The sequence below is a fragment of the Platalea leucorodia genome, assembly GCF_965183815.1.
Source record: "Platalea leucorodia genome assembly, chromosome: 3".
NCBI classification, from domain to species: Eukaryota; Metazoa; Chordata; class Aves; order Pelecaniformes; family Threskiornithidae; genus Platalea; species Platalea leucorodia.
In genome coordinates this window covers 39,977,351-40,005,052 of record NC_138825.1, presented here as the reverse complement: position 1 = coordinate 40,005,052, position 27,702 = coordinate 39,977,351, and the positions used below count along the sequence as shown (strand labels likewise).

The window sequence follows — 27,702 nt, the reverse complement described above, 5'->3', positions numbered from 1 at the left end:
CCGCGTTTATTCACGTATACCAGCGTCTTCCACTTTTTTTTCCATCTCTTCCATCAATACCAAAACCATTTTTATAATGACAGCCATTATTCTCTTCATTTCACATTTGTGATCAGGGCTAAACATATTGCTTATGCTTAGACTTAATGGCAGAGTTCTGGTTAGCATTAAATCTCATTTCAAGTCCCTAAGTACACAATACTCCTTCCACCTACAGACTCATGTTGTTACCTTGGGAGTCTTTGCATTGGCTCAGTAAACGCTGTTTTCCAACAGCATCAAAATATCACAGCAAATAATTTTATTTTTTTCAGTTCATATTTGAAATGTTATCAGCAACACAGTTAAAGAAGTTTATATAGACAGTGGTGGTCTTATGCATTGAATACTTCTCCTGGTATACTGATATAAGACACCATGCTGCAATGAGTTAGGTATTTGATTCAAGGTGGTGGTGGGAATCAGCCCAGGAGACACTGCATTCTTGTAGACCAGTAGATAAGACAGTTACCATCTACTGAGACTGAAAAAAGGTGGAATTGCTTCTGTTAGTGCAAGTTTGCTATTCATGGTAAATTTATAATGCAAGTTATCTGAAATAGTAAAAGATGTAAACAGAAAGCAGGCCTCAAGTCTTCATGACCTACCCCAGAACACCAGCAATGCTCCAAGATGGACTGCAAATTAAAACTCAGCCTTTCCAGTGGTTTCATCCTAACAACACTATGAAGGCTTATCAGCAGCTTAAACAGATAGCTGCAAACTAGCTAGTAGAGGGAACTGAGGCTGCTTGAAGTCAATTTTTCTTCTACAGCAGGAACTGCGGGAGGAAGACAGAGATGAATGCTTGTCACATCTATACCTCACACTATGCTTAAGAAATACAGTTCTGTGTTTGCACTGTTTTGGTTGCTGCTGTTTTCCAAAGCCTGAAAATAGCTCAGCCTTTACCAAAAAGACATTTTATTAACTCCTGCTCTGCTAAAAAAGCATATTTTGGCCACAGCTCTTCCTAGAGGAGACAGTATAGAACACAGAACCCGTACAGCCTGCCAGCACTATCAGACAACAACAGAATAGTTACATGGTAAGACAAGAAGAGAAACTAGGAACAGGCTTCATTATGGAATACTATGGCTAAAAAGAGAATTTTAATAGTATATGGTTTTGAAGTTATTTTGTACATATAATACACATTAAAAAAATACATATTGACAAAGGTTGCAGGTAAGATTTTTTTTTTTTCCCCCCAAACTGTTTATACAGCACTGAATGTTCTGGTGACTTTGTTTTTAGACCTAAAATAAGATATAGCCTACACACATATAGGTGTTCGCATACTGTAAATTAGAAAGGCTGCCCAGAGTTCTTTTCAAATTTTCAAAAGAAAGAATTGTTACAACTTTTTTCCCCAGAGATAAAACAATCTTTAGGTGAAAAAAAAAAACCCAAAACAAACCAACTCTCAGTTGATGTTTTATCATGCTGTCATTACCTTGTCTTCTATTAACCCACCACTATTGATTTATTAATATTATGTTGACTTCAAACTGCAAGGTTTTTAGATCAAGAGACAACGTAAGAGATTCAGTGGTTGTAAAGACCTACGTATTTTAGGAATCTGCAGAAGAGTATTCAAATCATTGAGCACTAAAATACAAACCACACAAATAACGATATTTGGTCTGTTATTTTTTTCAAATGTTGTAAATATACAGCAGTGTAACAAAAAGTTCCATTTAAGTGGTACATCCAAAAGCAGCAGGTCACTAATATGCTCCTGGAAAAGATGCAAAGTTTGTCCATTCTAGATAGGACTGTAATCAAATAACTGTGAATCCGTTACTTTCATCCTGTGTAGAAAGGCTCTTGTTACTTGCTAAATGTATTTTCCCTGTTTGGACAGGAAATCATCTAGCTAACAGTATCTCTGATTTTATTTAAATCATTTCTTATCAAAGTAATCTTCCAGAAGCAAAGGTGATCTTCCAAAAGACAGCAGCTTTAGATTTATAAGTTTATGTTCCTTATACTTTCCAAGACTTCATCATGGAACCAGGTTTCAGTAAATGTATTGGAGTTTTGCAAAGCCTCAAAAAGACGCCTATAGTCTTCTGGGTATAAGTTACGTGTTTCAGCATTTTTTGGAATTTCTAGCTCGCTCAGTAATTTGCCACCATTGTCCAAGCTCCATGAACTGAAACAAACAAACAAACAAAATCATAACAAAGCATTTCTTTCTGTGAAAAATTAAAGAGCAAGAAACAGTATCTGAAGGTCCATTTCACTCTTCCGCAGCTTCTAGAAGAAGTTAACATCTTCCTGCAACAGAAGTTATTTTCAATCCATACTGCAAACAGGAAGAAACCTTTGCTAATAAGACATATAAATACCAAATAAAGCCCCCAGCAGACATCAACAATACCAAATCACATAAGCCTCCTCATTAGAGGGTGGTTGCCCTCCCTCCCTCCTCTGCCCCAACTGCATAGGTCAGTAACAGGCATTACAGCATTAAAAGGGGTTATTCTTCAATGCCTGGCAAATTAAAGCCAAGGTCATCTTCAAGAAGATGATTCACTAAAGCTTGAGTTAGTGTCACTTACACCTCCCAGGTATTTTCTTCTATATATAAACAGATGTATCTGCTGTCTCCCCATCTACATCATTGCTATGAAAACTCAACCTTTTATAAATGTGCATATACATTAACTATTTCCCAGACAAGAACAGAGTGTATAAATACACAGAAGATGCACACCGGAAGCCTTCAAGGTTAGCTCCACTTCCTGGCTGAAGGATTGAGTGGAGATTAGGTACGCCATTGAGCTTTAAGAAAGAAATCCATTAAAGCTCTTTGCACTTATCTTTGCTGAATGAGTTACTGGAATTTATTAGTTTTTTTTTTCTTCTCCTTTACGGAAATTAATTTCCATAAACCACTGCTAGCAAATGAGAAATATATTAATTATTTTCATTAACAAGTTGAAGTCAATGCTTTCCAGACTGCAAACATCTATGGGAAACAGAACTCTACTGATCATGAAGCAAAGTGAATAGCTCCAATGTAATATCAAAAAGAATAATTAGAGAGTTGCATAATTGGTAAATAGGTCTAAAGCCTAATTTTTTAATTAGATAACTGAAAGCCATTTGAGGACATCCCCACTCCACCTTCAATAAACTTCAGCTGTTTTCATTAGCATTACTTTGATGTCTGTTATAAACTTAAATTCTTTTTTCAGCTTTTAATTTCTATACCTGTAAAACTCTTGGTGACTTTATTATTATGTCTGTAAAGTGAGTGAAAACTTCTTGCAGATACATGACCTCACCTCCATTAGAGGTACAGACAATTACTGCACATCTACATTCTAAATACTTGCCGACCTTCCTGTCAAACCTCAGGTTGTTATCATCTGTGAATACAGGCCAGGAACAGTGCCCAAAATATTGTATTGTGGGTTGCAAAAATGAAATCTTCTATTCTACATGTAGATAACTAATTAAAAAAAAAAAAAAAAAGCTGTATTTCAGCTGCAAATAAATACTGCTTTGAGAACATATTTTAATATTTTCCTATATTTCTCTGAAGAAAAAGTATGAAAACTGTAATTCTTTCTTACTTACTTTAATCTATCAGTAAGTCTAGACTTGGGTTTAGCAAGACACTGTTTCACCATGAAAATAAAGGTAGCTGAATTTGTGGGCTTCAAGCCTCCTGTAAATAGATTTTGTTGAGGAGTCAGTCGTACCAAACATAAATGGTCATTTGGCAGCCACTGCAAGAAAAACAAAACAAGCCACTGAAAAGTAGTTTTTAAGACAGTGTCTGTCTTTAGCTAAGAGTAAGCATTTCATCTGTGCCACCAGTAACATTTCATAAAGAGTTTTAGAAGTCTTAACAAGATGATTTCTTTGGAAGGTGAGGCTTTAAAATCTTGCTTTAGAACAAAGATGCTTTACCTCCTCCCACCCCCCAAACAAGAAAGGAAATAGGAAACAAAACAGACGTACTATCACTTAGGTTTTATTTTTTAAGACTGAACTTTCTTAGTTGAAATAGACAATACAGGCTTGATGTGAGTTTTCAAGAGATTATGTGGCCTATAGTATTCCTATCTACGCAAGGTATCAGATCTACCTGCCTTTTCTACATAAAGATGGAATTGTTCGAGTGTAACAGACAATATTGCAACATGAAATTGGGAGGGGGTGGAGTCTTTAACTGAAATAAATGTACTTCTGTATTGGCAGCAATGGATATATCATCCAATAGATCTCACATTTGTACTTCTCCTAAGGCTGCCACAATACATCGTATGTAACCCACCTGATATGCCTCTCTGCATGGCTTTACAGCAACACACTTAAGTAAGACACACCCAGTCACTTACATTCACTTATAGTCAGTACAGTCAGGATTGTACAGTAACATTTCAAACAACACTCAATATACTACTGTAGCAGTTTTCTGGGGAGGGTAAAACCAAATGTTAAGTAAACATGCTTTTATATTATTGGTATTAAATAGAAATATTCTTATATCATACAAAGGAACATCATTACTTCTCTAGAAGAGAAAAGTAAAGAACTTTAGACAGGGTATTTTTCCACTTCTCAGATTTAAGCTTTGAGTCTCATACTTTTCAGCAATTAACTAGCACACAGAATCTACACTGGACATGTGAATAACCATTTTAATCAAAACCAGCAGCATACTGATTGTACTATTAATTGTGGTAACACTTGTTTTGTTCAAGCAGGTAGATGTGACCCTGTCAGTAACTTCTTTTGAAAAAGACTTTACATGTTCACATCCCTTTATGCTGTTTATTCACTCTATTTTTTCCGTCATAGACAATGTAGATACTAGTTTATTTCAGTTTCTAAGCTAATAGCAATTCTTCACCCCACTTCTGATGCATCTACATGCTGCCCGTAAGTTTTATTTAGAAGGACACGTCTCAAAAAATACGCTATTCACATCCAAAAATGTATGTGTAAATGCTGTTATAAAGTTATTTTAACCTTTAATTAAAAGTGGCTTAGCTGCATCTCGAAAAAGAGAAAAGTAAACACAACAATCTTACCATGCTTTTTGGCACTGCCAGTCCCCCATTCTTCAGATTAGTTGCAAATGATGACCAAGGTTCCTATGGGAGGGAGCAAATATATTACAGAATTAAAATGCTTTGTTAGAATTTGGAAAAACATTTACCATCAATTCAGTCAAATTAGAAGTTTTCCCCCATTCTTTAAAATCATGTAAATAGAACTAGCAAAAAAAAAAAGTAATAAGCACACAAAGCCCAGACTGAAAACGTTTTTTAATCACATTCCTGACAAAGTATCTGAGTAGCACTGGTAAATTACTTATAATCAAATAATTTGTATATATTACCGTATGTTACTGAGGCTACCTATTGGTTTCAAGCTCAAAATTTGAACCAAAGCGAAAAACTGACAGCTGATCATAAGAGCTGCTCTACTGAGTCCAAACAAAAGTCCCACCAGCTCAATAACTTGTCTCCTGAAGTAGCTACAAGCAGATGTATAGCAAACACTGTACGACCAGGGCATGCATATGTAAAAGGTTTCTTGAGCATCATCTAATTCTTCAACTCCTTAATATTTACCTTAATATATACCTCGTGGTATAAGGTATTTGGAAGACAAGACAGTGAAACTTTTAATTTTAGATTAGCAAAACATTTAAACAATGAAGGTAGATTCCTAGAAAAACAGAGCACAAAGATAAATCTAAAAAGCATAAAGTAAGTGAAAGTTGATGGCCACGTGCTTATGTGGAGGTGGGGGGACAACATAAACTTTTTAAAACTAAACCGTAGCATGTTTGATAAGGTAAGATAGTTATTGACCAGCAGGAGAAGCAGGGCTACTTGGAACCTAAAGGCACCAAGACTGAAAAACATATTTCTACTGAACACAGATCAGGAAGTCGAAAGCATACATGATGGCAAAATGCAGAGGACGTAACAAAGAGCAGACTATGACAGATTGGAAGAGCAGTCTGCTAGTCTCACACAACCCCTAGCAAGATGGAAAAGACTTATCTGTTGCACAAACATCTCTTTATTATCTACCAGCTTATGAGAATAAATGTTTTTGAATACAATGGCTTGTAATGAAAATACTGGCATCATAGTTAATGATGCTGCTTAAGTGAAAGAGTTTGACATAAAACATGGCTGTTTCGGGTTTTTATATCCAAAAGTTTTCAATAGTTCTCCAACTAATTTAAATGTCAAATTAGCTTCCAATTAGTTTACGATAATAAAACACTGTAAACCCTTTTCTAAAAACACGTCCAGAGCATTAGACCATGTCAGCTGGTACAAAAGACTTACCATGTGCAGTAGCTGAATTTCACATCCTACTTGCCAAAGTACAGTAAGTGCTTGGTAAGCCCTCGCTTCCCCAGGCTTTGCTGTTAATACCTAACAAAATGGCAAAGAAAGAGCATTTTTGTTGCAAAAAGTAAGATTGCTTCTTTATCGAAGAAAAATCCTTATATATATAACAAGTGGTAAGAAATTCATAGTTAAGTCTAAAATTCCAAGGTAAATTTACATTAGGCCTCAAATACATACTCTGTGCTATTTTAGTACATCTTGTCAGAACACATGATTAGAAGACATTATGGCAGTCTAAGTATTTCTTCACAGCAGTTATTTGCATAACTGAACTGTGTAGGAATTTCCAGCTTCCTCTTAAGGCAGAGAAGTTTCACACAGAAGAGAAACAGGGATCATATTTTGTATAAAAACCATAACACGGGCAGTCATCAGCTCATATTGGTAAGATAACATTCCCAATAAGACACACAAGTAGAGCAAGCCAAACATCAGGTGACCTCACTGAACATTAAGCAACTTGTGCAGTCATCATGCTGATCAATATTACAGATCAGACAACTCTTAGGGCAAGAGAAAAAAGAAAAACTTGTGGTTATTTTCAAACAGGGCAAAGAATGAAGTAAATTGTAGCAGGGAGATTTAACTTCTCATAACAGATTTAGAGAGCCTCGTCATATGATCAACTAAAAAAACAAAAGAAGGTTCCAATTGCTTTTACTTAGGTACACAACTCTCATTTAACAGGGCTCACAATAAAACCAGAAAACTTAATAAAAAACACAGTGACTGCATTAAATGAATAGGCTGCCCCCTATTTGCTCAAAAATCTGGCCACTAAAAACATACTATTTAAGTGAATATTTCAGTGGTGTCCAACCTGTCATTTCGCAGAAGCATATACTTAAGACTTCTAATTTTTTTCAGTAGGGTATTAGACACAACACAGGCTGTGTAAACACACCTGGAAGTCTTTGCTTACTTCAAGTAATTAAAGGTTTGTGGCTCTGTATGAACCCCACAGTCTCACAGAAAGACAAGGTACCCTTGAACTGTAAGTACAGTTCTAGAGGTTTGGGACGAAGTATAAATTAGGAACACATAACCCAGAAAGCTGCTCTACACCTCAGAGTACAGAACCTTAAAAAAGAGTTGTGCAAATCACTCATATTTTGCCTCATTTTTTTTCAGTACTGCATACAAAAGTGGCTCAAGAGAGCAAGCGCATCTCACTGAGTATGGTATTTAGTAACTCTGAATCCTCTTCACAAGGCGTTTTGAATTCAGTCTTCATTGACTATTACCTGCAACTAGTAAACGATTATGTTGCAAAAGCACATTACAGAGTTTAAGCACCTCACAAGTTACAACGGAAAGCAGCTAGCCTGCTGCTGCATATCCTTCTCAAGGACCAGCCTTCACATTTTTAAGATTTGTGACAACAGAATGTTTGTTGACAGTGCTATTACTGCATAAAGAGAACAAGCAGGAAACAGACAAGACTTAAAAATTCTGACAGAAAAAGAAATTCACTAGCAAAAACATTAACTATATAAAATACATGTTTTTGTGTTCTGTGAAGCACTACTTATTCTTTACTGCCTGTAAAATCTCTTACACGTACCTTGTACTCCTTTTCACTTATAAAGATGTTGAGTTCTACTCTTCCGTATCTGTATATGGAACTGCATTCATAGAGGGCAAAAAGAAGCCTCCAAAGTGTGTTCCTTTCCTTTTGCTGTGGTAAGATTCCAAAAATTTTCACAGGTACATCTGTTTCAACAGTGTGTAAAAGTATCTTTAAAATTTTGGAATATTTACTAGACAATCTCAATGCTAATGTCTAAACTACAAACAATTAAGAAAAGAAAGTCTGTCAGCTCATGTTGTTCAAGAATGAATACAATTCAAGCTTTAGTCAAAGCTAAGCCCAGTTTGCATTAGACTAAACCTTTAATAAAGATAAGCAAATAGCAGAGATTTCATATTGCCACAAGTGTTTTTTAAAGCTATTGAGAACCTAAATTAAGCTGAAACGTAGGAAATAATATCCATTAATCCAGCATATATATTAAATAGAACATACACCTCAAGCAAATCCCAAAGATTTTGCCAAATCGCCTATGCACCCTTCAAATGTATTTGTAACGTGTGATGATACACATATACCTGCGCTCCAAGGAACTGCTGCTACACCCATGGTTTCAAAAAGTTTGTCAGAACACATAGCAGGTGGTTTCACCGTTCCAGTCACCAAAGGATCCAGTCTGAAGAAGTCACCATAAATTACCTTTAATTGTCCATCCAGGCTATTCTCTAGGGACTGAATAAAATTAGTTTCAGTTGAAGAAATCTGGATGTAGTAACCTGTCTGGCAAAACGCCCAACCCAAACAAAGAAAATGTTCAAGCGCTACCCAAAATTGCTACCCAGTCAACAAGAGTCAAATCTCAGAGCTGCTTCTTAGAGCTGATAAAAAGAATAGCTTCCTTCATTATGCAGGGCATTTCGACAATTTGTGCTGCTCAACTGGAGCTTTAAAACATGTTCTTAAATCAGTAAGATGTTCAGCAATGTTTTGCGAAAAATGCTATATTCAACTAAACAAGCCACTGTATTTAATGATTTGGAACTGCAATTCTTCACGTATGCAGAGAGAATGCCTTTTATACACATTTTAAGTCACGTGAGAGTCTTTGGTTCCAAGCCTCTACTCTACAGCATTGAAACGCAATCCTAGTGCAACTTCTGCAGCTCTATGTCTGACCACCTTTGAATCCACACAAAGCCAAAGTGAACAGGAGAGGACAACACATGTAAGTGTCTTAATGTTACCAGTCAATTGCAGGACAATAGATTAAATAATACCATGAGATAATCAGAATAACCAAGAGTATTTTTTCAGATTTCTGAAAGCCACGTACAGACATCTTGCTTAAACACACACAACTACAGTGACTCTGACTAGTATCAGGCTCAAATTTATGCATGAAACTATTCATAGTAAGATTATGAACTTGAATTCCTGCATACACAAAATGTCAAATTAATTAATTATAAAATAGTCTGTTGCTGAACGTGCAATGTAAAATCAAACAATACTTACTATTATTAAGTGTTATTTCAGATGTTACAAGTAACAGTCACTGGCTAATTACTTTTTGATCCAACAGTTATTACACAATTGTAAGTTAATTTCTTATTTTCCCTTTAAGCTTTAGAAATGTGCTACCAAATCAAAAGTGTACCTGTAAGTTTGGAAGAAAAGCTGAGTTACTTTCTAGAGCTACCACTCTAACACCTGCATTGAGCAGAGTTCGGGTCAAGATTCCAGGACCTGAAGGGGGAAAATATTAAAAAAAAAAAAAAAAGTTCATTTTTTCAAAGTGATTTCCTTTAGTTATTTTGCCAACACAATACTTGGTAAATACCATCTTCAAAAGGAGATAACTTGTGTTTGTTTAAACACACTTCAAAACAACAGTTAGGAAAAAGATTTACACGCAGCCTGCCTGTGATTGCTCAGTGAATTACACTAAGCACAGCATTACAATTAGATACTGAGGAACATCAGATACAATGTTTCAAATATTTCTACTACTTTTTTCTTCTGCCAACTGAAACATACTTTGAAACCTTACGTATATTATCTCTACAGGTAAAACACCCTCTACAGAAATGTAAAAAAAAAATTAAGTAACTGCAGAGAGCTAGCTAGCTATGTAATGGCCCACAGTCTTAGGCATGCTTTTGCTGACAGAGATAAAGTTCGCCTACAAAACCTAAAATATTACCTGGACAGAAATTTACATCTCTACTTACTCTATAGTAAAGTTTTAACACTAGTGACTCAAGTCTCCAGACTGAGCACTCACTCATTCCCCCAAGCTCTGTATAAATGCAGCCCACGCCGCCTGCCCCAGGCATACCGCAGAGCCGCGACACCCAGACGGCCCTGCCGGTCGCCAACGCCCGCGCCAGGAGGACACCAGGGCGGCGGCCAGGGCAGCCGCCAGCACGGATCCCGTCCCGCCGGGCCCTGGCAGCGCCGTCACGCAACGGAGCCGCCACGCCCGCCCGAAACCCCGGGAGAAGCAGCGCCCCGTCCCCTTCCCTCAGCACCACCACTTCTCCGCGGGCCCCGGAGAGCAGGGCCAGGGGCCCGTTACCGCCGGTGGCGAGGGCGGCAGCTCACGCTGACCCCGCAAGGTCACTGGGGCACGCCGAGCAGCGCCGCGTCCCGGCAGCCCCGGGGACGCTGAAGCCCTGGAGGGGCCCACCGCCGGAGGACAGCGGGAAGGCGGGCAGAGGACAGCAGGAGCCTCGGGGCAGCTTACCGGGCGCGCACTCGAGCAGGACGGGCTGGGGACCGGGGCTGGCTCCACCCTGCAAGCAGCGCTGCACGGTGCGCGCCAGCTGCGGGCAGGCGATGAACCGGCGGAGCGGCACGCCGGACCGCTGCACCTGCTGCACCAGCCGTTCCGCCTCCGCCGCCTCCGGCACCCGCAGGCCCGGGCTCGGCCACTGCCCCACCGACCGCCTCGCCGTTGCCCAGCACGACGGCAGCCCGCACAGCAGCGGCCGCAGCCCCGCCGCCAGAGCCGCCGCCAGGAGACGGCGGCAGCAATCCGCGGCGCCCGGCGGGGCACGGCCTGCAAGCATCACCACGCCGCCGCCGCCACCACCGGCCCCACGCTAGCAAGCACCGGGTGCGGGATCGCCGCGGCAACGGGAGCGTCACTTCCGCCTCTCCCCGGCCTCTCTAGCGCTCTTCCGCTCTATCGTCGGAGGTCTGTCGTCCCGCCGTCCTCTCTATGGTGCCAGCCCTGCACCGCCGGGAGCCTGCGGCAGCGCGGCAGGACCATCCCCCTCACCTCCACGCCATGCCGGGTGGCGGGTCCCGGCCGCCCGAGCCGCAACGGCGCTGAGGTGAGCTGACAGGGGCTTATCCGTAGGAGAAGGAGGGGAAGGGAAGATGTTTCCTCTGGTGCCGCGCACCGCCGCCACCTTCCGCTCGTCCCGGCCGCGACCGGGGGCTACGGGGAGGGGGTGAGGGCCGCCGGGAAGGTGCTGTCCTCGCCGCCTCGCCTTAAGGCGGCGGGGACGACACCTTCCCGCCGCCCGCCCGGCGGTGGCGAAGCTCCGCCGTGAGGCGAGCGAGCGCGCGCGGGCGGCGGTTAAACGGCGGCGGCGCGCGGCGCGGGGAGGCCAGTACCGGGCGAATAGGGCGGGCAGAGCTCGCTGCTCGCCTCAGCCGGGCTGGCAGGTGCCGGCTATGCGGCTCCCTCACTCGGAGCGGTGCCCCTGGAGCAAAACGGAGGGATAAGAGATGTGGTGGCTGTTCAGGAGGGGGAGGCTTCGGCCGGCAAGAAACGCGCAGCCGGGCGCCGGTGGAGCGGTGTCTGCTGGGTTTGTTGGTGGAAGTCCCAGGAGCTACGTATTTAGTTTGAGGTTTGCCGGGGTGTTTCACGGGAGTCTTTGATATCCGCGTCTGCAGCTAAATAGTCACTTCGGGACTTGGTTCTTGGTATCGCCCTGCCGCCCTCAGCAGGTGCAGGATCGTGCTCCGGCAGATCTCCGGCATCGGTCTTTGTCGGCTTCTTTCTGCCCGGTACCGTCTTGCATTTACGTTTTTGGTAGCACCAGTAATTCAATAGCAGCGATGTTGTCTTTTCAACAATTTCTCTAATGCCTTAACGAAAAATAACTTTAGGACCATCTTCAAAACGTATTCAAGTTCTGCAAAACTGGGGTTCATCCTTCAGGGATATTGTGCTAGAACCTGTCGGTGGTAGGTGAGTGGCTGCGGTGTGATGGAGTTCTAGGGAAGGGGAGAGAGAATCCTCCCAAAAGTGTTTCCCTGCTCACTGCCTAGTTTGTGCAGAAGGCAAGAGTGATCTGGCAATCACAGAGTAGACTGGTCTTCAAATTAATGGCTCAAAAGTAGACTTTCTGTATGATTTTGTGTAAATTGTTTAATTTCTAATATCTTATTTCTCTCTTTGTAAAATGAGAAATTAACACGTGCTTACTTACTAAACAAAATAATTTTGTTTGATATATCTCTATCAAACAGAACCTGGGTCAGAAAATTGTGGCTTTGCTATTCTCTGTTTGGCAGATCTGCATGCGGCATGAAGAGGGGCTGGGCTGAATTTAGGAAAGATTGCAAATGCCTTGTTGAATGCAGCAGTTCTTCCTATCTGCAATTTATTTTTAAATACTCTGCTCTTTTACACTGAGTGCTGTAATAGTCTTCCCTCTGCCTTAAGGGAAAGGGACAGACTGTTCAGCTGGATGATGGGATAGACCTCAATCCATTTTTAAACTGGACTTTGTTTTTAATAGCTTTTTTCCTCTCTTACTAATTAGTCTGATAATTCAGTAATTCATAGGACTTTTAGAACATCGAGCAGAACTTGGTTTTCTTAGAGCAAGTGTTTAGTAATGTCCTAATTCAGCATTTCTTATCAAAGTTTATTGATAGCTATGGTCACAGAAAGGTTAGGTATAGCTACTGTATTACCATGTTGTATTCCATATACTTTAAGGTTCACTAAAGAATTTTGGAATATTTTGTTGCCAGTCAGAGCACTCAGGAGTGCTAGGGTCATCTTTGAATGGGCTGCTCAGAGTAATTGAGATTATTCAGAGGAGTGTTTGCTAAGTAAAGCCAAAATGCCCTGATACTCTTCATACACTAGAAATGATACACTTTTCATATTTTTATTTACTTTAGCTTAGCACTTGCCTGCATCGAACCATAGATATATCTAGGATAAATTTATGATTCTCTCCCCGCCCCCATCCCAGAACTGCGAGAGATATATATATATATAGATATATAGATATATAGATATATATACACACAGAATCTTGCATGCATAAAGGACTACCTCTTTCTGACCTGGTCATTATCCTTGAGAAACTGTTGGAACCTTAGGAAAATGGTAAGTTTTGTACATTTTTTTTTTTTGTTTAGAAATTACAATGCAGAAAGTTGTTTAATACATTAAAGTGTATCCCAAGGACATTTGAACAGTTATTTTTAAGTTAATGGCTGATTGTGGCATATAGTTTCTAGTTTAATCCAGCTATTGCCACATGCAAACGTTTGAATTTGCAGTCTTACCTCATAGAGCCTTATGTCTTTGTAATTTAAGTGCATTGTTGGGTGCTCTGAAATTCTTGTTTTCTCCTAATTATTGTTTTCTGAAATAAATCAGAGAAGGAATCAAAAGGGTTACCTGTTTGATTGGATTCCAGCCTGCGCTTGAAACAAAAGAGCTCATTAGTTGTATGGGTCAAAAAGATCAGTAAAAAGATATTTTTCTTCTCAGCAGTTCTAAATGTCTTTTGCATTTGCTTTTATTTGGCTCCATTTAAAATTTATTTTTTAACTTTAATATTAAAGCATTAGGCTTTTGGTATTATTTTGCTATGTATTAACCACTTAGTCATAGTAAATATTGACAAGGATTTCTAAGTAAGGGGTAAAATTGCAGTAATACATACATCTTGATCTCAGTTTTCCAAACTCTTATGCTCATACTTCATTTTAAGTACAAATTCAGCAGAATTCCTATCTCGCACAAAAAAAACACAAGAGGTATGTGAATGGAAATTTGCAGGATCATAATTTTTCTTGTCCTGGTAGTGATACTTGCCATTAGAGTCTCCTATTTGGCTCAGAATACAGATTAAGTTTGTTAGCAAGTAACTGTTTTGGAAACTCTTTTATCTTTCTATTTTGTTCACCATATCCCATTTTATCATTAACTCATTGTAAAATCTAAGATTTACTCTTAATATTGATTGGTTTTTTTAATTATGTATATATTGAAAGCCTTACCTGTTATCAAATATGACCTCTAATGTGAATTTTAAAAAAAGCTTACAACAGAACTGATGTTCAGAAAAAGAGCTGAAAGAATCACTTAAGCGTATTTACTTCAGTAATGTGAAAATAAAATAACCCGCTACGTGCTTGAATTGGCAGAAATATCTCTGTGCCTTGCTCAGATGCACGATGTCACAGAATTATTGTTTTCACTTACTTTATTCAGCATACTTCAATAATCTTGTTGTAATACTTTGGATGGTGACCAAGGAAAATAGTAGGAGTGGTAAGATATTTCTTCAGAAGTGCTGTAAGCACTGTGCGCTTAGGAAAATAGTCTCTAGGAAGAGTTACTTTTTAAAAATCAATCTGAGAGTAGTCTCATTCTTTTGTCCTATTCCCTTGTCATCACTGTCCCCCACTCCAGGCCCATACATGCGCAAAGGAAACGTCCCAAGGACTGAAGTAGCATTTAATCCTATGCCACAATCTGGTTTGAGATCCAGTAGATTTGCAGCCTGTGGGTTGTATTGGACATCTTCCTTAGAAGTGAAAATCGGTCTTTATAATTAGGTCAGCAATTTTGCGTTTAGAACCACTATGCCCTGTAAACCTTAACTTACTGCTTTTCTATGTGTAATCTGTTGACAATGAAAAATGGCTGGACACTTAGATTTGAGGGAGGGTAAAGTTTTTTTGCTGTTTGGCCAAGCTATTAGTAGTAAGGGAAATAGGAATCCAAGGTTCCTTGGAAGCCTGCCTGCTCCGTGTGAGAGTGTAGCTTCCAGCCTAGCGCTGAAAACCTGATTAATAGGGAATGACTGTCCATTAAAAGTGGGCTAGATCAATTGTGCAGATCACCGGAGAGTGAGTGCTCAGGTACCAATTAATTGAAACCATCAAGTTAGTTCTCCTTTGAGATCATTTCTGAGCACTAGGTGTATGGTCATCTATGTCAATGTAAGCTTATTTGAAAAGAAATTATGTTAAACCACTCCTCCTGTGCTATTTTTCTGTTGTAATAACATGCTGTTTAATAGGAAAGCATTTTCACACCAGGTGCAGATTGACTTTGCAGCCTTACAAACACTGCAGCAAAGTTCACAGCTGACAAAAGAGCCATTCAGCACAAAAATAAACATTTTTAAATGAACTGATGCCTTGAATTCTGTCCCTACTGATGCTAATAACAGTGTCCGCATCTTATTTTCCCGTATAATGAACACTAAGCAGCAATATTTTTGACATTTTCAGTGGAGAGGCAAAGGGTTCCGTAGTGTGAAGACTGTTGCATAAGCTGTGTATTGTGAAGCATTTTGGCAGAGGTACAAACTTCCTCACTCTGTGCTATATCTGTTCTGTGTATACAGAGAAACTCAGTCCCTAGGGCTATCAATCTGGCATCTTTCATCAGCACTAAATTTACTGCAAATATTTTTTGTATGCATGCAAAAAAAAAGTTGCTATTAAACCTTTGTGGACAGGAGTATAAACATTCAAATGGGTGCATCTTCTGTTTACTTCTCTGAGAATTCCTCTTCATTGAATTCTGATGAGCACATTCTGCTGACTCTCTAATTCAGTCAGCCCATGTTTGTGTGTATATCTTGTCATAAGTCTTTATTTTGAACACTTTGGCAATGTTGTCTTGCTCAAGAGCTTGTCATGCTAAAGATCTTTTTTACTCTTTTTTTAACTTATTTATCTACTTACTCTGTAACTGTGATGTCTTTGAAAATGTGTTGCTAACTTATAAGAAAAGTGTAGAGGAGAAATGATGTTAGTGTCAAATATTTCTGTACACAAATTTTGGTCTGTTGTATGCTTACTTTTTAGGAACAGAGTTGCTTAGGAGCATGAAGTTTTTTCTACTGTTGTTCCAATACACTGCTCCATCTGTCCAAACTGAATTGCTGATGTGTGGCCTTAGAATGCGAGCTTTAGCACTGCTTTTCTCCGTGCATGGGATTCATTTAATTTTCTTGCTTTATTTTGTTTGAAAAAATAATATGACACTGCAGGGCAAACTGAGATTAATTCAAAATAACTTTGGGATTAAAAAAACAAACAAACAAACAAAACCCTAATCCTGGTATTTGTTTTATCTTTGTAACATGAGCGTGTTAGGAAGATTTTTAGGTTCACTTGATGAATATGTCATTGAAGTAATACAGAAATTTGTAGCGTACATTTTGGAGGTTCTTTCCTAATGGTTAAAACTTGGAATTTTGTTGCTTTTAGCCTCTAAGCGAGGGCATGATGATCTTATGACTTTAGATCAACATTTCAGCTGGACCTGCATCACAGTTCAGGTGTTGTTCATTCTGTTGTTACAGTGTTGCAGTTGACTAATGGCAAAATAAACAAATTGAGGCACATCTGTCCTGAAACTTTTTAAGTCGGTAAGTTGTTCAGTAATATTTTGGCGTCTTCTTTTATTCATGTCTTTATTTTATAAAGTGACATTCACAGTGCCGAGCTTACACATTTGATCCCAGGAAGATTTTATGACAGCTGGAATATAAAATTACCCTTTATCCAATGTTGTTTTGGTAGCTGCTTAGTTTCTTATCTGGATTTCTCTTTTTCTCATGAAAGACTGTTAAAGTCTACTATTTTAGCACTGAAATATGACATCATTAGGACAAGGAGAAATAGTAATCATTCAATGTCTCTATAGGCTGTAAATCTTCTCCTGTCTTGGTATCATTTAAACTGTCTCGTTTTGGGTTTTAAGTGAAATTAGTTTTTACCCTTTTACAGTACTGATGCTACGTTTTATTAATGTCCATGGCATTTGGGACTTTCTAATGGAAAGATGCTTTTTTTAAAACGGAAAGTACTACTTAAAGTGGCCTTGACAATAAGAGTTTTCTGAAAAACTGATCTAAAACAAATTAGATCTCTGTTTACAGGCTCAGGTATTAACAAACATACATTAAAATTCTAATAGAAAAACTGATAACTGTGTTCTTCAGAAAACTTCTCCAAGATCTGTTAATCAAAAGTATGTGTAAATTATCAGAGACAGCTCATATAGCCAGTATCTATTTACACAATTACCTTAATAAATTCCTGTTGGAAAGGGGAGAGTTGGAACAGCACTCAAGGCTAAATTCACCACTGAGTTTAAGTGATCACAGCTTCATTAACTTCAATCAAGTTACAGCAGTGATTAATTTCTGGGGGTTGTGATTCATTTAACATAGGCCTTCTGGTTTATACATGATTAAGTTCTCACTCATGCATTTAAGGGCAAAAAAACTTGACCATATTGAAGGTTTTGTTTTGTACCTCTTTACAGTCCTTGTATGGTCCCCTTTACCAAAATATGTATTTCAGTCTTTTTCATGTATTCATCTTTGTTACGTTCTTGTGAAATAAAGCAGTATTTTGTAGTTAAGAAATGCATTAAAGACGATGTAACAGTTTGACCAACTATCATGAAGGAGGTTCAGAGCAAAGAAAGGATTTGATCTCAGTCATCTGTATGTGACACTGAATAATGTAGAAACTAGACCATCCTTCCCTTCTGAAATATAAAACCAGCGGATGCAACATTTTGGTAGAGCTGCTGGATATTCTAATTTTCTAATGATAACAATTATTGAAGCTCCAACAATTAGCTCTGTTTTTAATTAACCTTCCAATTGGACCTGCAGGTTTGATAACAAAGGGACCACAAGTACGTAATGCTTGCAGACAAGAATTGTTTCATAACTTTTATGGACAAATTTCCATTAGATTTGTGGTAGCTTCCGGCCTTGATATGATTTAGGACCTAACTGAATATTTTGATCATGCTAATTTTCTTTGTATTGATGAAGGCTATACAACTTGCTGATCCCTCAGGTGTAAATTATGGAATTCAATCTCGCTATCAAATTCAACTGTCAGAAAGTCTTGAACACTCTTGTTTCTTCACATGGGCAATTTTTAGATAATTGCCTCATTATTCTTTGCATCTCCATTTCAAGGGACTGTATTCTGTCATGTCTGCCTTTTCATATATGTCTAAAGCTGTTACCTGAGATCATGAGGGATTTTAGATCATTTAGCATTTTTTAGCTACCTCTTAAGAGGTAGTAGGATATATCAGCTTTCTCAGGTCCTGGTAAAGTAAAGATTTGGGTAACAGTGAGCTGAGCTGATTAGTTCTGAAAAATAGTCTGTACCGATTTGCAGGATTTATTTTTTTTTTGTAAGAAAAAAGTACCCATCCTAGAAAAGATGCATAAATCTGTCTAGTAGGAAGTTTTTTAATTTTTGTTATACTTCGTAATCAAACTTGTGCACGTCTTCTCAAGTGTAACAACAATTTGGGAGTTGTTCAATTAGAAGGAAAATGTAAAAATCAAAAAAGGGAAATTAATTCTCCTCATAAGACTTAAAAGGCAATTTGTACATCCCAAGGCAGGACCAGTTACTCATAGGTTATTCCTGACCAGTGTTTGTCTAGACTGTTTACAAAAGTGCTGCAGTGATGGGAGTTCTCAATCCTCCTAGAACAGTCTATTCTACTGCCTTTCTGCCCCTACCTGAGATGTGTTCTGCTGCAGACAAGAACAAAAAATTAACACATCAAATGGTGAGGTCCCCTTTTATTCTTATACCATTCAGTGAAATTTGTCCTAGTGAAGCCTGAAACCCAAAACTTTTCAGACACTTTGGGGACTGATCATTGTGTATTTTGAGTGCTGAAAAAGAGCTTGTTTGTGTGAAATTTTCTTCTGAACTCTGTCATACATTCTAATAAAAGCTACTATTTGTTCCCAGACAAACCTCTTGTGTTTGGCTGCTGACTGAAACATATCTTTATAGTAATGTTAAATGTGGAAGAGTAGATGATGCCTGGCAGTATATGTTTATCATTGTTTATTAAAGCTGTGAATAAGCAGTACGACTAGGAAGCTTAGAAGTTGAAAATAGCACATGGAGGTTCCTCTCAAAACCTCACTATTCATGCTGTTTATAGATCTTCATGCCTTTAAATGCCACTGCCACTTGAGAAATGTCACTTCAGTGTCAGAAAGTGCCAAACCACCGAAGTGTTCATGCTGAGACATTTTTGTAAATTCAGTGAAATTAGATAAACCACTCCTGTGTCTGAATAGTTCTTGGAGGACAGCAGACTTAACGAGATTGAAGAGATAGACCTCCTAAAACATGTATCTGGCAGAGAAGCAGAAAACACATATAAAGATATTTCTACCCCTAGTTTCAAAGCCAAATATAGGGCAAACCAAACAGCCAGGAGGACACGCTCTCATAGCGAGGCTATCCAGTAATGGGATTGTATGTAAGACTATCTTGTGAAATGATAAACTACTAACAAGTCCATGCTATAAGACAGCACAACAGCATGGTAATTTTTTTTTCTGTGGAGGTGTCAGGTTGGATAATGGAAGTATAAGCATAAATATTTTTATTTCCCTTTCTTTAGAAACAGCAGCATTCCAACTGTTAAGTGTAACACATAAACCACAATGCAAAGCAGAATTCTCTTAGCTGGCAGTGGTCTGGCTTTGTGAGATGATTACAACTAAATGAATTGCCTACTTTCTTTATCTGTTGTTTCCTTCCTTGTGCAGCAAATCGTGTGATGTTCAAGTACATCTTCAACAACTAGTACTTTTCTCTGTTATTTTTTTTTCTTGGCTGTGGTGAGGCAAGGGCATTCTGAAGCGATCTGGTGATAATATTCCAGGTTTCTTTAGGTGTATCTTGGCTTCCACATTAGAAGAAGAAGCAAACAGTTGTAGAGAAATTGCACTTGCACTTTCTCAAAAGAACATATGGGCTTTTTATTTATTAGCTCCTGGAATGGCATAGTAGGAACTCGTAATGGTCTGTTGTATGTAGTTTTTAGATAGTGCCATGTAGCTACTCTGTCATCTAGAGTTTCCTCTCCATTGCTGCATCTTCATTTTGGTAGTAAATGTAATTGTTCATAAAACTAGATCAACGTTCTTCATTGTATGCAGAAATTAAGGTGCAATAATAAGAATTTGCAGTACATGTTTTGATTTTGTATGGCCATGATAGTTTTCACACTGGCTTGTATTAATTTGTAGAAGATTATTTATCAATATGAAATCAGATACTAACATTTAAATGTGGTTTTGTAATATATCTTTACATCAGCTACCAGAAAGATCAACAGATTTATTATTTTTAAGAAATATAGGGGTTAGATTTAGTTATTCTTTAAATTTCAGTGTTTCTACAGTTTTCCTTTTTTGTTCTAGTGGTAGAAGCACCAACTCTGTAAAGATAATGGTTTTAAAAAAATCCTGTTTCCTTTTCACAGAATCAGCATGAATTTTTTTTTTTTCCTCTAGGACTTGTGAAGCTACTTGTATTTAAAAAAAATTTACAAAACGTCTGCAACAATAGAGAAAATTAAATTCCCTTAATCATAGATACTATCTATTTTTTAGCTGTCCTTAAACCTGAGACTTGCTTCATTTCTTCTTTAAAAGGATGGGGATTCCACAACATCTTTAGGCAGCCTGTTTGGTTGTTTATATGGCAACCTTTTCTAGGCTGAATAACTGTTACCACGTGTAGTGCTGTCCCTGCCTCTCTCAAACTCTTATCTCACTGTGATCTAGGTTCTTTTATTTGTGTACATCTTGTTTTGTATAGATTGTGCACAAAACAAAAAAATACGGCTGTAATTGATTAGGGTCTGGTAGGACATAATGAATTCTCTTGTGCCTGTAACACTGTATTATATCTCAACAGAAAAAAACACTTGGACTCGCAGTCAGTTTTCTGTTTGGCATCTCTTTATGAGGTGCTTTTCATCAGAACAGAATACTGGTTAATCCCATCAGAGCAGAATGACTGGTTAATCCCTATTTCATATAGATGTGCTTCATTTATTCTAAAAGACATGGTGTGTTCTGTTTGTCTTAGTGAATTTCATGTTATTCCTTTTGGAACACTTATTGCTACAATTAATTTTGAATTAAATCCTCAAAAATACTTATAATTGCTCCTAACTGCAGTTTTAATATAGCTATTGTGTTTTATCATCAAAGTTAATGAAAAGATTGAGTAGAAGCAACACTGGGAACCAATCTGAAATGCCCGTTCAATTTGAATAGAGCAATATAGGTGATATAATGGGGGAAATGACTTTCAAAGAATTAAGACTTAAATCTCCCTAATTAACATAGAATAATTAAGTGGCATGAGAATGAGAGAGGGGGAAATAGTGTCTTTGGCAGAGGAGCTATATGAAGGCAGTCAAATGGAATAAAAAAATAATTTGTGATAAACTTTTTGAATGTTAGAACCTTTTTAGCCTCTTGCCAGCAGACATGGTGTTATGATCTTCATCTGTTCTGTAAGATACTTCTGAGATCAGTCAATGAAATACTATGCTATATATTCAGTAAACATTCACAAAAACAACCAGCTTTCCAGGACAGAGGTGCTATGTTAGTGTGAGGGGTTGGGGTGGGGGGTAGGGGTGTGTGTTTGTGGTTTTAGTTTGTTTTTTTTAAATGCCCTCTTGAAATTTTGGCTGTGCCCGGTCAGGAAAGATTCCAGTTCTTCCCTTTTTTTCAGAATACAATCCAAACAACTGTATTGAAGGTTATGTTTCCTTAGTAAGGATAGATGGAAGAAAGGCTCTGTACACACACAAAAATGAGCAACTAAAAAAGTTGTTGAAATTATATGAAGTTATATGAAGTACATGAAAGAGAACACTGAAAAGCATGGGCTTTTTAAAATTGAAATTGACCTAAAATAGAAGTGAGTACCATGATATTTCTGTAATGTACATGGTGTTTGTCCTAAAGCAAACAAACATACAACTAATTTCTTCAATACAGACTTTGTCTTTTAGCCACTTGGCAAGTATTTTCCATCTTACTTTTGACTTGTGCTATAATCACTGTGATTATATATGCCAATTGCATGAATCTGTGTGGCAACTGAAACTGAAGCACTTTCATTCATCGGCATCTTTTAACAGAGGTCAGCACAGTTCTACTCAGTGTTAGCTTTTATTTCAATTTTGGGCAACCAGTGAAGGGAGGAAAGATGTGCCTAGGAAGAAACATTTTTTTCTTAGCATGTTGTTTATGTGTACAATTCATTCCAATGGCAAAACAGTAAACACATAACTGCATATTAATTGTCTGTTAAATATAGTTCAAATCACTGGTGATTTTAATTCTATTTTTGTTTATAAGTAAGTGTTTCTACTTGTGTTTTTAGACAGAGCTAAAGTTCATTCTCACAGGATTTAGCTTCACTTTGGTACCTGGCTGGTGCCTTGGTAAAGTCAAAAGGAATAGCAGATAGCAACATTGAAAACCGTGAAGAAAAAAAAGTTTCATCTGGGAGGGCTGAAAAATCCTTTTAAAAGATCAAGGCCAAGACTGTTCTAAATTCTTTGAGGTAGCTTTTTTTGGATTTTCATTCTCTAAGGAGTCATAAGGGTTGTAGAAAGGAATAGATTTTTCAGGGCTACTTTTATTTGGAGAAATACTGAGTTTCAAACAATAAACCAAGAAATGTTGATCTGCACTAGCTGCAGAAGCTCTCCAGCCTCTGAGATAGAGAGGGACTATTGTTTTAGCCACATGTTAAAAGGAAATGAGTTAATATTTTCTATCAAAATGTTAGCTTCCTCTATAGAAAATGTCACTTGTCAAAACCATCTTTTCCTCATTTTGCACAATCTAATAGGAAACACCTTGTTCAAATGCATTCATGTTTCTGTTTCCCTGTGATAGCTGTTGAAAGGGTAAACTGTTGTCTGCTGATAGAAGGAAGAGAGTGGTGGTAGGACATCCTGATTTTTGACTATTGCTGTTAAAACTAATTCTTCATTGGCTTTGGGCAATTTACTTCAACCTCTTTTGTTTGCTGTATCATTTAATCTATGAGCTGGGGAGGGCAGCACTAGTTATTATTTCATATGCTAGGAAGAGTAAGAAGTGAACCTTTAAAGTTTAACATGGTGTTTGGGATTTTTTTTTTTTTAATGCTTTAAAACAGTTACCATCAATAAATCAACATAACTGTAATGTGGGTGTCTGTAAAGAATATCTTCTAGTTCTGATTTTTGCTGGTCTGATTAAAGTTCTGTCCTCCTTTTAAGCTTTCATTTCGTGTTTAACTCCCTTTGAGAGAAAAGGGCTTGATTAAGGAGCACCCTTCTAATGAACAGATGTATTCTCCAGATATGTATCTCCTCTAACGTTCCCTTCTTTGTCTTTCTGGTGCTCAAGGAAAGCCAATTCTCTTATTTGGTTACCAAAGGAAAATACCACTTGCGTCTCCAGTGTACAATTCATTATTCTTCTAGAATAGAATAGAATGGACTATTTCAGCTGGAAAGGACCCCTACAGTGATCATCTAGTCCAACTGCCTGACCAGTTCAGGGCTGACCAAGTTAAAGCATGTTGTTAAGAGCATGGTCCAAATGCCTCTTAAACACTGACAGGCTTGGGGCATCGACCACCTCTCTGAGAAGCCTGTTCCAGTGTTTGAGCATCCTCTCAGTAAAGAAATGCTTCCTAATGTCCAGGCTACGTCTCCCCTGGTACAGCTTATATGTTACACGATAGGCAGTATTTTTTGTTAGACTGGTATGGCTGGAAATGGTTAACAAGTTCTTCAGGTTGGAAGCAGAGATGGAGTTGTCCTAGTTGGTGCTGACTTTTGCTTTTGTGTTGCCCAGCTGGTGGTGGCTTGTCGCCCTCTACATGCTTCCCTGGAACTCCTCATGGTCTTTTTATCTAGGCTGTACTTTGTATGCTTGCCTGTGAGGATGTTATTTGAGACAGTGTCAAAAGCCTTACCAAAGTCAAGGTAACCAGCATCCATTGTTCTCCGCTCCTCTGCTGAGCCAGTCACCTCCTTGTAGAAGCCTGTCAGGTTGGTTAAGCACTATTTACCCATCATAAATCCACACTGACTACTCTTGATGACCTTCTTGTCCTTCATATGTTTGAAAATGGTTTCTAGGATTACTTGCTATATCACCTTCCAGGGACTGAGGTGAGGCTGAGCAGCCTGTAGCTACCTGAATCCTCCTTCCTGTCCTTCTTTAAGATAGGAGTGACTTTTTTTTTTTTTTTCATGCCTTTTAGCAACTACAAAGGTTGTAGAGGAATAATTTTGGGAAAATCTTTTTAATAATCTTTAATAGAAATATGTTTCTGTGTACGAAGGAAAACCTACTTATTCTCTAAGGCATTTTTATCCATTTTTCTGCAATTTGAATTCTTCTAGCAAGTAAAATGAAACATTAGCTTGCATATTTAGCAAGTGTGTATTTCAGTTATTTCAGTTGTATGTACCAGGACATAAGACTGAAAAAAGCCTGGTGAAGACAGGTTTCCTAAAATGCCTTTTCATTTAAAGGAAAGGATAGGAAGCTACTGTAGGAGGCTTGTCTAAGCTCTTCTATAATACAAGATTGCTTGCTGATTTTTGGCTTCACTATTTAAAATATGTGAGCTAAATCCATGAGATGTATATAATGGAGCTGTATTTCATCTATGTAGTTGCTAAGTTAAAGCAGCAGTATTGCCATGCTTCTAAAAGCTAAAGATAGGAACTGAATCAATAACAGTCCTGTATAAGTACCATGGAACTCTGCTGCTAAGAGTTACCCTTTTTTTCCTGTGAGTATGCATCTAATTGCGGCATTGATTAGAGCTGCATGTTCACAAAAAGGGAAAATTGACCCCTGCTGAGAGTAGGTGGGGGATTAGGTTTTTTTATTAACAAACCATCTGCTTCTGTGTATACTGAAGACATGTTGAATGTTTTCTTGAAAATAAAGTGACAATCTGAGTCAATAAACAGGTTCTACTTGCCTCTAATTCTTGTAACAGAGTTAATTGATCTGCATATTGATGTAATACCATCACTGACAGAATTAAAAGTTATTCTGTTTTTATTCCTCCCTGCTTTATTTTTATTTCAGGCAAACTATGATCTTATGTGACAAGAATGCTTTTGTTTTAGCCATGGATTTAAAGGGAGGTTGTGGGGGTGGTTTCTGTTTACCTTTTTGTTTTTCTCGTTACCTCAGCTGTAACACTGTGAGCACTGCTGTAAAGATCAGCTGTGCCATTGGTCAGGTAACGTGAACTGATCATAATTGGATAAAAATATAAGTTTATAGATTGTTTTTTGTATGTAAGTATGCTTTGCTTTAAGACTTCCAATGGGGCAATGTGTTACTGCTTGAAAGAATTTCCACATACTTTTAAACTGTATCACTTGGCTAACGTGATTCTTTATTGGCTGGCATTAAGTACAAGGTTATTTATCCATTATAATATACATATTATAAATGCTTCTTCTGGTTTTATATTTTAGGTCTAAAAATATTTGGAGGGAGATTAAGTGGTTCAACAAGTAACGCTCTAATGGATGACAGAGAATTTCCAGCAAGTGATCTACAAATAGACTCAAAGGACATTCTTCCTGCTGACTATAGGGTGGAAAGTTTGGCATCTCATTTGGTTTCTTCAGCTGATGAAAATGAAAATCAACTTGACAATGATGGGAATGAGGTTCTGACCAGTAGTAGCATTGCTATGGGACGACAGGATAAAGGTGAGCAGGACAGCATCAATAATAATGAGAATATGGACAGTGGAGACTGTACCCCAAGCTGTAAGGAAAGTGAGACTGAGAGGAGATCTGTAAATGTCCATATGGAACCACAGCTGGAGGAAAAGCCTATGACAGAAAAACAGCCAGGTGGAAAAAGAAGTCCAAGAAGCAGAAGAAGCTCCAGTAAAAAATCTAAAGGTACTTTATAAAAAAATGGTTTTGTTCTGTTTACTTAAAATAATAACACTGTAGTTCTAAACTGTGAACTAATAAGAAAGATATACTTTAGTTGTCATACTAATTATTTTTAAAATTTCACTAAAGGTTGGTTGGTTGGTTGGTTTGGTTTTTTTTTTTTTTCCCCCAGAACTGTTAATAGTCCTAAATCAGATTCAACTCTAGCTGTTCTCACCTTCTGTATTTAAACATTGGCTATGTAGCAATGGAACATATCAAGGAAGCATGAGTAGAGGGAGGTGCAGAGTTTCAGTATGGAAATTGGGCTGACTTCCAAATCAGAGTAGCCAGAAATTCAGGCAATGTGGTTTTGTTCATTTGAACATTGTGCTCAAGTGCAACATTTTGATGTCTTGATCCAGTGTCAAGATTTGAAATCTTGGTATGAGTACCAAATAACTTGATCTTGGCCTGCTGTTGTCAAAATTTACTTACAGTTTTCAAAGCTTAATAGATAGTCCTAGGATATGCATTTTGAGTAATGAGCTATTAAAAAATGTGTTTCTACCAATTTTTTATGTTACTTCTCTTTTAGATCTTTGGATATGAATTGGATATGGAAAATGTAAACGTTTATTACATGTTCTTTATTTGACGTGCTTCTTACCTTTTTGAATGAGCAGGATTTGTCTGCATCATCACAATGTGTTATTATATTAGGTTTTTGCCATAAATCATAAAGCTTGTGTATCACAGTGCTGCAAATATATTAATTAAAATTGGTGTGTTTCATCACATAGGTATCTTTGAAAGTTACTTGGAACAACTGAATCATGTCTGCTTTTTTTCCATGCATTTTTTTTTTTCTTTCATTGAAAGGCTGAGAAGATGGGGAATTTGGGTACTTAAAATAAATCATTTTAAAATACAGTTCTCCTGCCAAATGGCAAGTCTTTTATGGCCTAATCTGAAAACTGATGATGATCTTAAAGGATTATAAAATAGCTAAAGAAGGGAAAGGAAGGAACCCTTGTGTTCCATATCTTCTACGTATAGGTAAAATCTAGAAGAGAAAAATCATATTTTCTAGTAGAGATAAGAGGAGCCTGAAATCTGTCATTATAGGGAGAATGAGTTCTCATTAAAGGATGTAGAAAGTCATTAAATATATATTTCAACTGTAGATTTAATGTTTAAAAATAGAAGGAAATACTTAATTAAAACAAGAGACTGGCAGAAGTAATTGAGAACCAGTCATCTGTATGATGGGAATAACAAAAAACAAGTTGATGAAATGTGATACAGATATGTGGACAGAGGTATCTGAAGAACAATGGGAGGAAGAAAAGGAGAAATTCACCTGAACACCGAAAGTTAAACTTTGCTTGTATTCTCTCTCCATTAGTTTGTATGCTTGCTGATAAACGTAATCAACTGATGTAGAAGTACCACAAAACAAGCTGTGCACAGTAGATGGCAGTATCAAGGCAAAAAACAGAAATCTGAAATGTAGAAAATTTCATGGAAAAATCTAGATATGTATAATACCACAAGAGAGAACATCCTGCCTGCAAAACTCTCTTAAGAGAGTTTTGTTGAATTCCTATGACCAAACTCTTACTACTTTATTAATAAAGAACCTTGACTGTTATAGAAGGAAGATCAAAATATAAAATTACATTGTATCTCCCATTGATTATGCGCCAATT

At 37.9% G+C, this 27,702-nt stretch overlaps 2 protein-coding genes across 6 annotated transcripts in view; one reads left to right on the top strand and one right to left on the bottom strand.

Moving 5' to 3' along the window:
* Positions 1-51: 51 nt before the first annotated feature.
* On the bottom strand, positions 52-11,059 carry TFB2M (transcription factor B2, mitochondrial). Its single transcript, XM_082306109.1, has 8 exons — positions 10,715-11,059; positions 9,626-9,714; positions 8,547-8,700; positions 8,002-8,150; positions 6,372-6,461; positions 5,094-5,156; positions 3,631-3,782; positions 52-2,197 (listed from the first exon to the last, which is right to left on the bottom strand). Exons 1-8 carry the CDS (start codon positions 11,037-11,039, stop codon positions 2,011-2,013), a joined length of 1,209 nt encoding a protein of 402 aa, XP_082162235.1. The 5' UTR covers positions 11,040-11,059; the 3' UTR covers positions 52-2,010.
* Positions 11,060-11,160: 101 nt separating this feature from the next.
* Positions 11,161-27,702, top strand: part of CNST (consortin, connexin sorting protein) — a 52,293-nt gene continuing 35,751 nt past the window's right edge. Inside the window, exons 1-3 of one of the 5 annotated variants that reach the window (XM_082306105.1) lie at positions 11,161-11,306; positions 16,554-16,619; positions 25,577-26,014. In XM_082306105.1, coding sequence (XP_082162231.1) covers positions 25,627-26,014 — 388 coding nt within the window. In that variant the 5' untranslated portion in view covers positions 11,161-11,306; positions 16,554-16,619; positions 25,577-25,626. Of the gene's footprint in view, positions 11,307-11,465; positions 13,328-16,553; positions 16,620-25,576; positions 26,015-27,702 lie in introns of those variants that run through there. The other 4 variants (XM_082306104.1, XM_082306106.1, XM_082306108.1 and 1 more) reach the window with 4 other exon arrangements.

Excerpts from the sequence above, each read along its gene's own strand:
- TFB2M (XM_082306109.1), bottom strand. The coding sequence starts at position 11,039 with ATGCTTGCAGGCCGTGCCCCGCCGGGCGCCGCGGATTGCTGCCGCCGT. Across the intron at positions 5,157-6,371 it reads AAATTCAGCTACTGCACATG|GAACCTTGGTCATCATTTGC; the intron begins GTAAGTCTTTTG and ends TCCCTCCCATAG. Across the intron at positions 3,783-5,093 it reads TGGCAGTGCCAAAAAGCATG|TGGCTGCCAAATGACCATTT; the intron begins GTAAGATTGTTG and ends TTTTTCTTGCAG.